The sequence below is a fragment of the Marmota flaviventris genome, chromosome X (assembly GCF_047511675.1).
Source record: "Marmota flaviventris isolate mMarFla1 chromosome X, mMarFla1.hap1, whole genome shotgun sequence".
Lineage (NCBI taxonomy): Eukaryota > Metazoa > Chordata > Mammalia > Rodentia > Sciuridae > Marmota > Marmota flaviventris.
The window spans coordinates 118,653,015-118,665,499 of record NC_092518.1 but is presented as its reverse complement, the minus strand read 5'-3'; the positions used below and the strand labels follow the sequence as shown (position 1 = coordinate 118,665,499).

Below are 12,485 nucleotides of genomic sequence, written 5' to 3'. Positions count from 1 at the left end.
TTTTTTTCTTTCTTTTTTTTTTTTGGTCCCAGGGATTTGAACATAGAGGTGCTAAACTACTAAGCCACATCCCTCGCCATTTTTGTTCTTTGTTTTCAGACAGGGTCGGTCTCACTGAGTTGCTTAGGGCCTCGATAAGTTGCTGAGGCTGGCTTTGAACTTGTAACCCTCCTGCCTCAGCCTCCTAAGTTGCTGAGATTATAGCTGTGTGCCACCATGCCCAGCATCTAACTTTCTTTTCATTAGTGTTAACATGATATCTCTTTCTCTATTCCTTTTCATTTATATGTTTTATGTTTCAATTGTATTTCTTGTAAATAGCATGTTTGGGCCTTGGTTTTTTATCCCTTCTGAAAATATCTGTCTCTTAACTAGAATATTTAACCAATTGGCACTTAAAATAGGCATTAATATGGTTGAATACCTATCATATTTGTTGCTGTTTTCTATTTGTTGCCCTTGTTTTTTTTTTGTTTTGTTTTGTTTTGTTTTGTTGTACTAGGGATTGTACTAGAGGCATTTAACCACTGAGTCACATCCCTGACCTTTTTTTAAAAAAAAATTTATTTATTTTTTAGTTGTGGGTGGACACAATACCTTTGTTTTATTTATTTATTTATTTTTATGTGGTGCTGAGGATCAAACCCAGGACCTTGCACATGCAAGGTGAACACTCTACCACTGAACCATAACCCCAGCCCACATCCCCAGCCTTTAAAATTTTTTTTTGAAACAGTTTCACTAAGTTGCTTAGGGCCTCACTAAGTTGCTGAGGCCAGCTTTGAACTTGAGATCCTCCTGTCTCAGCCTCCTGAGCCACTGAGATTACAGGTGTGAGCCACCATGTCTAGCTTCTTGCCCTTATTCTTGTTCTGTTTATATCTTCTACATTTTTCTGTTTTTTTTATTGTCTTAATTTAGCATTTTATAGGATTCCATTTTCTCAGCATAATAATAATAATGTTTAAAACTGTTTTTTAGTGATTGCCCTGGAGTTTAAAATATACATTAACATCGAATCCCAGTTTATTTTCAAATAATACCATACAAGATATGCACTATATCCACATTTATTACAAATGCCTTATAATAACAAGTTTGTCCTAATCACTTCTTTATTTCATCATTAATGTTATTCATTTCACTTATATTTAAGCATACCTAAGTGTATACATATACACAAATAATCAAATACATCATTGCTATTTTGAATAGTTTATTTTCTCTTAGGTAAGTTAAGAATGAGAAAAAAATGAAAATTTTTATTTTGTCTTCACTTATTCCTTTTCTATTCTTTTCTTGTTTATGTACCTTCAAGTTTCTGATTTATATCATTTTCCTTTTCTCTGAGGAACTTTTTTTTTTAACATTTATTGGAAATCAGGCTTACTGTTGACAGTTTTTGTTTGTCTAAGGAAGTCTTAGTTTTCCTTCACTTTTGAATAACAGTTTCACAAGGTACAGAATTTAAGATTGGTGTTTTTTTCCTCAACATTTTAAATAGTTTACTGCACTCTTTTCTTGCTTGCATGTTTTCTGAGAAGTCAAATGTAACTTTTACCTGATCTCCTGAATAGATAAGCTGCTTGGTTCCTCTATCTTCTTCCAAGATTTTATTTTATTTGTCTTTTTTTTTTAATTTTCTGGTGTCTGAATATTATATTCCTAGATTATTTTGCATTTATTCTCCTTGTTGTTCCCTCAGATTCCTGGATCTGTGTTTGGTGTCTGACATGAATTTTGGTGAAATTCTCAGCCATTATTGTTTTTAATATGCCTTCTATTCATTTCTTTTTTTCAATTAAATTTATTTTATTTTATTTTTTACACAAATGAAGCACAGCTTTTCATTTCTCCAGTTGTACATGATGTAGTCACACCATTCGTGTAATCATACCCATACATGGGGTAATATTGTCCATCTTATTCCACCACCTTCCCTCCTACACATCCCTTCCCCTCCCCACCCTCACTTCTGCTCAATCCAAAGTTCCTCCATTCTTTCCTTGCTCTCCCCATTATGGATCAGCATCCACTTATTAGAGAGAACATCTGGCCTTTGGTTTGGGGGGGATTGGCTTACGTTGCTAAGCATGATATTCCTCAACTCCATCCACGTACCTGCAAATGCCATAATTTTATTCTCTTTTAATGCTGAGTAATATTCCATTGAGTATATATACCACAGTTTCTTTATCCATTCATCTATTGAAGGACATCTAGGCTGTTTCCACAGTTTAGCTATTGTGAATTGAGCTGCTATGAACATTGTTGCGGCTATATCACTGTAGTATGCTGGGATTACAGGTGTGAGTGGGATAGCTGGGTCAAATGGTGGTTCCATTCCAAGTTTTCTAAGGAATCTGCATACCGCTTTCTAAAGTGGTTGTATCATTTTGCAATTCCACCAGCAATGTATGAGTGTGCCTTTCCTCCCACATCCTCACCAGCAATTATTGTTGTTTATATTCTTGAAAACTACTATTCTGACTGGAGTGAGATGAAATCTTAGAGTAGTTTTGATTTGCACTTCTCTCTAATTGCTAGAGATGTTGCTTGCTTTCCTTTATTTCTGGTATTCCTATTACATATATTTGCTTCTCAGTTCCCACTCAGGTGGGACAGGATGGCTAGAGGGGAATGGAGTTGGGTGTTTTCCCTTCCTCCACACTGAAGGGTAGAAGATGGTTGGTGTTGAGCATTTCTCTTCTCCATGTCGGTTTAGCTCTCATGAAATTCTAATAACTTGTGTGCTGGTAGTTTCTCCTGAGGGAAGGACATTTTAAGAACAGACTGTTCTGGTGTTATTCAACATGGCTACCTTCCCCCTCCTCCTGTATAAAGCATGAGGATATTTCCTCTGTTCTTCACTGGGACAACTTGTAGGGCTTCTGGAGATAAAACTCAAAGAAGTGTGGCTGTATTCCCTTAATACTGACCCCGCCCCGGAGTTCTCAATTCTCAGGTATATCCATAGTGAGCCCCTACCAATCTTGTCAATTAATGCTTCAGGTTTCCCTGCCTGGTCCTGATTCCTGTAGAGGCTTCTAATTGTGGGTCTTTCCTCTGATAAATTGTAATTCTCCTTATCAGCTGTCACTCAACTTTTTGGAGTAGCAGTGCTCTTATGGCCTCACTTTTCTAACAGATCTAAGGAAAAATCTGTTTGCTATTTTTTCATTTTGTCTAGCTATTTACTTCTTGTAAGATGAAGTAACAACATCCAAGTTCGTTGTATGCTGGACTGGAAATCAGAAATCATCTTTATTCTTTTTAATATAGTTGTTTACAATAAGAACTACTTTAACTGTATTCCCTAAGGTTTTATATGCTGTGTATCATTTTAATTCATTCAAAAATTTCTCATTAGAAAATTTGTGTTTGTGCTTGGATTATCTATAGGGGACAATGTTTCTTTTCCATCACTGGATTAACTTCAGAGAATATCAATGCTTTCAGAACCCTGTATTTATATTTTTAGAGAATAGTTTCTGAGGAATAAAGGAACTGAAAGTAGATAAAAGTGGCTGGGAGTGGGGGTTACAATTTAACCCCTAGCTTTTAAAGTTACCCTGTGGCCTGTAACCTTCTAAGTTAGTGATTCTTAACCAGCAGCAGTATTTCCCTTTAGATGATACTTGGAAATATCTGGACACATGTTTGGTTGCTATAATTGGGCTATGAGGTAGGACGCACCTTACATCTAGTGGGTAGAGGCCAGGGATGTTGCTAAACATCCCATGATGCACAGTGCATCCGCTCATATCACAGGGATCATCTGATCTGAAATGTCAGTAATGCTGCTGTTGAAAAACACCCTTTAAACCTCTTAAATTAATCAGACTATTTCTCACTCACCCAGCACTTGCCTGTATAATAGCTCACTACTTGTTCACAATGGTCCCTGAGGTAGCTGAAATGTCACAATCTGAGATGAGGTGAGTTAAGCATTAAAACTTAAGTAACCTGTCAGTCAGTAGCAGAGTCAGGATTACCATCCTCCAGTCCAGTTGTTTCCTAGAAAGTCCACAGCTAGCTACCTGTGCCTCCACTTGCTTGGTCCATTCCACCTTTTAAAAGCAGACCATCATGCATTGCCTTGTGAGTACAGCCACTCTTTAGTATCTTTGGGTAATTGGTTCCACGACCCCCCTACCCAATAACAAAATCTGTGAATGCTGTGTTCCTTATATAAAAGGGCACACATAGTATTTGCATATAATAGTGTACATCCTCCTGTATACTTTAAATAGTTTCTAACTACTTATAATACGTAATAAAATGTGAATGCTATGTAAATAGTTGTCATACTATATTATTTACTGAAAAGAAAAAAAGTTTATATATGTTCAGTACAGATGATATTACTAAAATTATTTTCAATAAAAAATACTTTCAAGCCAGGTGCCATGACACATGTCAGTAATCCCAGTGGCTTGGGAGGCTGAGGCAGCAGGATTGCAAGTTTAAAGCCAGCGATTTAGGCCCTAAGCAACTCAGTAAGACCCTGAATCTAAATAGAATACAAAATAGGGCTGGGGATGTCGATGTAGCTCAGTGGTTAAGTGTCCCTGGGTTTAAACTCTGGTACCAAAAAAAAAAAAAAGGTGACTTTTTTTAGGTGTGTGTGTGTGGGGGGGTGCTGAGGATGGATTCCAGGGCACCACATATGCAAGGCAGGTGCTCTGCCACTGAACTATATACCCTTTCCAATATTTTGTGATGCTTGACCTACAGTTATCCTTAAATTATCTTGGCATTGAATCTCTACATCTTAAGGTAGTCGGTCTCAATTTTCTCATCCATAAAATGGGGATAATAATCCTTTGTTAACTAACTGAGCCCTTTCCTGAGAATCAAATTATTCAACACACATGAAAGTATTTTGAACATGTAAATGGAAAAGCTCCTCCAGATATGGGTGACTCTGAAAAATTGTGTTTGTATGAGTTATGCAATGTAACCAGTTGCCAATTATTAGAATACCTTGCTAGATCAAAATAAAGTGCATTCAGATTCTGTGCTCCTTATTTATAGTGCCAACCTAAATAAATAAGGCCTTTATTTTGCTAGTAATTTGGTTAAAATATCTAAAGCTATATTATACCTTGGACTCTCTTGACAATTATAATACCTTAACCTTTTTTTCTCCATAGGTGTTACAGAACATCTTGGACACTGAAAGAGAATATGCTAAAGAACTTCAGTCTCTTCTTGTTACTTACTTGAGACCCTTGCAATCCAATAACAAGTAAGTTTTTCCTTTGAAACTCCTTGCTAAATAAAGAAAGATAATGTCAGCATATGGAGTCATTACTCTTATGTCACTGAATAATTGATTTTGCCCTTTAGAAGAATTTCCACAGATCACAGGTTGCCAAGAACATGGTCAGGGCAACAGAAATTATGCAAGATGTTGCTCTGGGAGAGCTTGGCTTGCTTTCTGTGGAAGGAAGGAGTAGACATGAATTTCTCCTGTTACAATTTTTTATTTTGTACATTTTTGTGTCTTTCCTTATTTAAGTTTTTTTCAAAACGTAATCAAGAAATACTAATTGCACATATTTATGTGATACAGTATAAAGTTTTTTAAAAAATTTTTAGTTATAGATGGACACAATATCTTTATTTTTATTTTTATGTGGTGCTGAGGATTGAACTCAGTGCCTCACATGTGGTAGGCAACTGCTCTACCACTGAGCTACAGCCCCAGCCCAGTATGAAGTTTTAATACATATGTGTAATGATCAGATACAGCAGATTGGTGTATCCAGCACCCTAAATATGTTTTCTTTGTGTTGGGAATCTTCAAAAGCCTCTCTACTAATTATTTTTAAATATACAATTAATTGGTATCAACCATGTTACCCTATGGTGCTATAGAATATTAGAAGTCATTCCTCTTATCTAGTTGCACCTGTTAAACATCCTCTTCCCTTCCTCCTTCCTCACACCCTTCCCAGGTTCTGGTAACCATTATTTCACTCTCTGCATCTATTAGATGAACTTTTTAAAAAAATCTTCCATGTATCTAGTACATTTTAAAAGTGGCATGTCTTATTTACCATTACTAAGGACTTGCTGGTGCTTTTATTGAGAAAGCACATAAACTGGAAATTCTCGTGCACATTTGGTATTTCCTTGCCAGGACAGAACTTCTTTGCCATGCTGTGAGAGTGGAATGCATGTAGCATTTTATAGATATTCATAACAACAATTCAAGACAGTCTTTCGCTGAGCAAATGTGAATGATAATGAGATATCAAAATGTTTATTTTTTATTTTTTTATTACTTTCTCATGACAATACAATGATCTTGACATATCATACATTTGAGTCAAATGGGGTATAGTTTCTCATTTTTCTGAGTGTACAGATTGCAGAATCACATTGGTTATACAGACATGTATATACATACAGCAATACTAGTGTCTATTTTATTCTGCTGCCCTTGTTCTTTAAAACAAAAATGTTTGAACTTTATTTTGGTGTTAGAAATTTAAAGTGATTGTCAAAGGCCTGAAATGAAAACTTAGTTTGTTTTTTTTTTTTTTTCTTTTTTTTTTTTTTTATTGTTGGTTGTTCAAAACATTACATAGTTCTTGATATATCATCTTTCACACTTTTCTTCAAGTGGGTTATGAACTCCCATTTTTAGCCCATATACAGATTGCAGAATCACATCAATTACACATCCATTGATTTACATATTGCCATACTAGTGTCTGTTGTATTCTGCTACATTTCCTATCCTCTACTATCCCCCCTCCCCTCCCCTCCCCACCCCTCTTCTCTCTCTACCCCCTCTACTGACCTTCATTTCTCCCCCTTGTATTATTTTTCCCTCTCCCCTCATTTCCTCTTGTATGTTCTTTTGTATAACCCTGAGGGTCTCCTTCCATTTCCATGCAATTTCCTTTTTCTCTCCCTTTCCCTCCCACCTCTCATCTCTGTTTAATGTTAATCTTCTTCTCATGCTCTTCGTCCCTACTCTGTTCTTAGTTACTCTCCTTATATCAAAGAAGACATTTTGCATTTGCTTTTTAGGGATTGGCTAGCTTCACTTAGCATAATCTGCTCTAGTGCCATCCATTTCCCTGCAAATTCTATGATTTTGTCATTTTTTAATGCAGAGTAATACTCCATTGTGTATAAATGCCACATTTTTTTAATCCATTCGTCTATTGAAGGGCATCTGGGTTGGTTCCACAGTCTTGCTATTGTGAATTGAGCTGCTATGAACATCGATGTAGCAGTGTCCCTGTAGCATGCTCTTTTTAGGTCTTTAGGGAATAGACCAAGAAGGGGAATAGCTGGGTCAAATGGTGGCTCCATTCCCAGCTTTCCAAGACATCTCCATACTGCTTTCCAAATTGGCTGCACCAATTTGCAGTCCCACCAGCAATGTACAAGTGTACCCTTTTCCCCACATCCTCGCCAGCACTTGTTGTTGTTTGACTTCATAATGGCTGTCAATCTTACTGGAGTGAGATGGTATCTTAGGGTGGTTTTGATTTGCATTTCTCTGACTGCTAGAGATGGTGAGCATTTTTTCATGTACTTGTTGATTGATTGTATGTCTCTTGTCCATTTAATTTTTTATGCTTGTAGGCATAGCATATTTAACATACAGGGGCTAACTGCTTTACTTGTATTATTTTAATTGATTATATATCACTAGAGATCGTGATACATAAATCAAATAGAAAATTTAGCAATCAATCCAAGGAATGAAGGACAAAAGTCTCCCCTTTAATCTCCATAGGAACTGACTTTTATTTATTTATTTATTTTTGTACTGGGGATTGAACCCAGGGCTGCTCCTTTATGTTTTTTTTTTATTTTGAGGCAGGATCTTGCTAAGTTTCCTTGACTAGACCTTGAACTTGCTTACTTTTGCTAGACAGTGGCCTACTATCAACTTAAATGAGTTTTTCGCTATTTGTCTTCCTTTTTAAAAATTATGTTTGTTCAGGTTTGTCTTGCTGAATTTCTGGCTTATTCTCATGGCATTATAGGAATCTTTCTTCAGTATGAAAGGATTGTGTATTCTCTTGTGGGAAGAGTTTGAACATGATCAGCAACATTGTTCTGGGCTGTTATTGCTATGCGAACTATGAAGTTTGATATGAATCATAGTTCTTAGAGTTAGATGGCACCTCAGGGTCCAGTGCCCTGGGAGAAAATTACTATCTCCATTGCACAGACTTAAAAAGAGAGACTGAAGCTCAGAGAGGTTTCCTGCCTTGTCTGTACGCAGACAGTAAGAGACCCGACTGGATCCACCATGTCTCTTGACACCAGGTGAAATATGCTCTTTGTTTTCTGGAGGTGACAAGCAGAGGATAGAGGAATTTAAGTGGTAAACCTGGGAGGGGAGGGGGTAGTATTTCAAATGAGGAAGAGACTGATTAGCAATCAAGACACAGTGAGAGGAAAAGATAGGCCAAGAGCCAGGGCAGGGGAGGTGAGAGACCTGAGTCAGACCTGCATTGTTCCTAAATATATTCGGTATGTAGTTGTAGTCAGTTTCCATTAGTTCTGTCTATCTGGTCGATCCCAGAGTGATCTCAGAAAATTAGAGTGTTTATTGTCTGATCCTGAAGGTGCCAGAGAAGCCCCCTGTCAGGCTTAAGTAAGCTCCTGATTCGGGCCTTTGCTGCTACAAAGAGCAGCAAGCAGAGAAGCTGGCCGCTAGCAGTTTCGCTTTTATCACCCATCACTGGGGTTTTCCAGCTTGTTGTTCAAGAGGGCATTATAGCAGAAGAACTGGAAGCTTTTACACTCTAGGGGTTACTGGAGATGTTTGTCTGGGTCTTCCCATTTTTTATTAGCAAAAATATTCTCTTGGAAATACTTTCCAAGGATCATTTTATTCTTAAGGAGAAAGAACAAGCGGCAAACACTAATCTGTTAAGTAAATCTTTGGAAAATTTTCTCTTTAGAAGTGGTTGGGAGCATGGAATCTGGAGATAGGATGTTTTGTTTCAATTTCTGTCTTTGCAATTCATTGGCTTTGTGACTTTGGTTGGTGTGCTTAACCTCTCTGGGTCTGGGTTGTCTAACCTGTAAAATAGATACAGCAGTAGTACCTACCCCATACAGTTATTATAAGGTTGTTAAAATGAGTTCTTATTTGTTAAAAGCTTCCAAACAGTAAGGGAAAACTGGACAAGAACATTCTTCATAGAGAGGCCCTAGGTAAAATTATTCAATTTGCTTTTATTTGATTCTACTCCATTACAAAAATGAAGAAATAAACATCAGTACTATTCTCTTCCTCTTACTTTCTTTCATAAAGATTTCTTTTAGTTGATTTATGAGCATTTTAGTTCAGGAGAAAGATGATTTTTCTGTTTTTTTTTTTCTTCTGTGCATTATTTGAGCATATGTCTTTCAATTGCTTTTCTGGTTTTCCCAGGAGAAGGTACACAAAAGTTTTTACACTTATTCCTAGCCCTGATGTATATTTTATCTATTTAGATTACTTAGGTTTTTATACACTTGTTATTGATTTTCCTCATGTGTTTATAAACTACCGAAATGCCACCGTATTACCACTCATTTTGTTTAGAATTGTTAACATAGGAAAGGGAGACCAAAGAAAGAAACTTAAAAAGTTGCCCAAGACCAAGAGTTGGTGTAAATTAAGAAGCAACAGTTAAAATACAGGGATTGCTACCTTCATATTTGCCAGACATTAGCAATCCCTCTGCTAACTAGACTATAGATAATGTAACAGCATCCTTCAATTCTGTTAACTGAAACTCCGTGCATTATTTTTTTTTTTCAGTCTGAGTTCTGTGGAGTTTACATCTTTACTAGGAAACTTCGAGGAAGTATGTACATTTCAACAAACACTCTGTCAAGCCTTGGAAGAATGTTCAAAGTAAGTGTGGCATATTTGTTAGGATGGCCAGCAACATTGAGTTGTTCTTGTCTTATCTGTTGCCTTACATAAGGGTGCTTTATATTTATCCATTTGCTTTAGTTTTGATACATTGTCCCAGAACAAAATAACAATACAGAGAAGATGCACTAGGTGGTGTTGTTTGCAGTGTCAAAGCACTAGATGTATATCAGGGCTGTACATTTGGTAAATTATTTCTTACTTTAATTTAAAATCATATCAATTTACTACTTCTGGTCACTTTAAGAGATACATCAGTTCTTTAATTGACCATGGATGACACCTTTGACTCTGATTAAATATTTTCTTTGGTACATTGCAAATTACATGGAAATGGCATTCAGATTATTCTATTTCACATATTTGTTTTCTCTCATGGGAATTGAACCCAGGGTCTTGTGCATGCTAAACATGCTCTCTACTACTGAGCTACACCTCCAGACCATTTTCTTCTCTTTTACTCATTCCTAGAATTGTGTCTATTATATTAGGTGTTCAAACACATAAAAGTGAGGGAAGGAAAAGTATATCTTTATATGAACTACAAAATAATTTGATGGCTGGTTGCTGAGGCATTCAACTTTGTACTACAAAGTTAACAGTCCTAGTCATTGTGCAATGTATTTCTGTTGCAAGATTAATTTTCTAAATAGCGTATCTTGGAGATATGGGTAACTTTCATCTCTATAAAGAAAATGGGGGTAGTTGCCTGTTTCTTTGGTTTTATGGGACCCGGAGGGCTGTCCAGGGAGAAAGATGGAAAGATCTTAAACTACAGAGACCTGAGGAGCCACTTCAAATGCCAGTAGAGATCTAGATATTTGATATGGAAAGATGTTTACTGAGAAGGGCAGTTTTGCAAACTAGATTCATGATCTTTGTTTGCTGTTCTATGGAGAAACACGTAGAAATAAAAGCCCATGGAATATGCCAAAATTATTATAGTAGATATAATTGAAGGGTGTGATTTTGAGTAAGTTTTTCTTTCTCGTGCTCCTCTGAGTTTTCTACAAACAAAAGGGATGACTTTTAATTTTTAAAATTAAAAAAATCTTGAGGCCACCCTGCCTAGCAACCACCAGGCCAAAAGGACTATATCATATTCTTTTGTGGTGTGTAACTTTTGGATTTGATTAGTTTTGTCTGTACTTCATATAAACCAGTCAAGAGTATTTTTAATGTGTCAAGCTAAATTTGACAAATGTATGAAAGATAATATATCATGAGCTTTGTAATGTTTTGAACAACCAATAAAAAAATAAAAAAAGCTAAATTTGAATATAAGCATCTTAGAAATAAACAAACAACCCTACCTACTAATTCTAGGTAAGCATCTGACATATGTGTTATAGCTGTATTTGGTGGTTAGAGTTTAAAGCAGTGCTCAAAAAAGCCTATATTTCATGGATAAAATGGTTTTAATACAGTTTCATTTTTATCCATGGCAAAACAGTCAAAAGGTTTACATGCTGCCAAGTTTAACTGGAACCATCTTTCACCTTCTGTTTCCTATTTTACATTCTGCATTTCACCTGTTTCTCTTACAGATTTCCAGAAAATCAACACAAAGTAGGAGGTTGTCTGCTGAATCTCATGCCTCATTTTAAATCTATGTATCTGGCTTATTGTGCAAATCATCCTTCAGCTGTAAACGTGCTTACCCAGCACAGGTAAATTGCTAATATTTTCCCAACTATGTTGTTTTGTAATAAGATCCTTTCTTAGGACTGCCTCATTTGGAAATCCAAGGCCTCAGTTGAACTCTTGGTTATCCATGTTCTTGATTCCAGGAATTACTTCATTGTTACATGAGTTGGTCATTAATCCAACACATACTTTATTGAGCACCTACTATGTGTAAGGCCTTGTACTATCTGATGGGAATTTAGTAGTGAACAAAGAATAGAAGAACCCTTCCCTTGTGGAACATAGATTCTTGAGGGAAATACAGGTATTAAATAAAACATTGTGAACACATAGTATTCCAAAAGCGTAATTAAAAGGATCTGGGAGAGTTTGGTAATGTGGCATGAACTTAGCCTTCCCCGCTCGATGAATGTTTTATTGGAGTATTATTATATTATTATTCAATGTTTATTGAATATTTTGTGGGTAGAGGAAGTCACTTCTCGAAACAGGTATTGGTAAGGAATGGTGAAAGAAGACCAACACTTGTGCGAGCTGTGTGCCACGACCTTTAACAAAGGGTTCCAATGATAATTTACACAAATATAAATTGTTTCAGGTTCATGAAGAACAATAAAATAGTGTCTCCTTTAAGAATAAGGGTCTTGGGGCTGGGATTCTGGCTCAGCAGTAGAGTGCTCGCCTAGCACGGGTGGGGCCCGGGTTCGATCCTCAGCACCACATAAAAATAAAGGTATTGTGTTGTGTCCATCTACACCTAAAAAATAAATATTAAAAAAAAAGAATAAGGGTTTTGGGGGCTGGGGTTGTGGTTCAGTGGTGGAGCACTTGCCTGGTACATGTGAGGTACTGGGTTCAATTCTCAGCACCACATAAAAATAAATAAAATAAAGGTATTGTGTCCATCTACAACTAAAAAATATTTGAA

The 12,485-nt window shown here is 36.4% G+C and overlaps 1 protein-coding gene across 6 annotated transcripts in view; it reads left to right on the top strand.

Moving 5' to 3' along the window:
- The window catches only part of Arhgef6 (Rac/Cdc42 guanine nucleotide exchange factor 6), a 113,802-nt gene that overhangs the window by 61,042 nt on the left and 40,275 nt on the right, over nt 1–12,485 (top strand). For all 6 annotated transcript variants that reach the window (XM_071606677.1, XM_071606676.1, XM_027940163.2 and 3 more), the window contains 3 exons: nt 5,157–5,251; nt 9,794–9,889; nt 11,458–11,580. In XM_071606677.1, the coding sequence (XP_071462778.1) occupies nt 5,157–5,251; nt 9,794–9,889; nt 11,458–11,580 (314 nt within the window). The remainder of the gene's footprint in view (nt 1–5,156; nt 5,252–9,793; nt 9,890–11,457; nt 11,581–12,485) is intronic.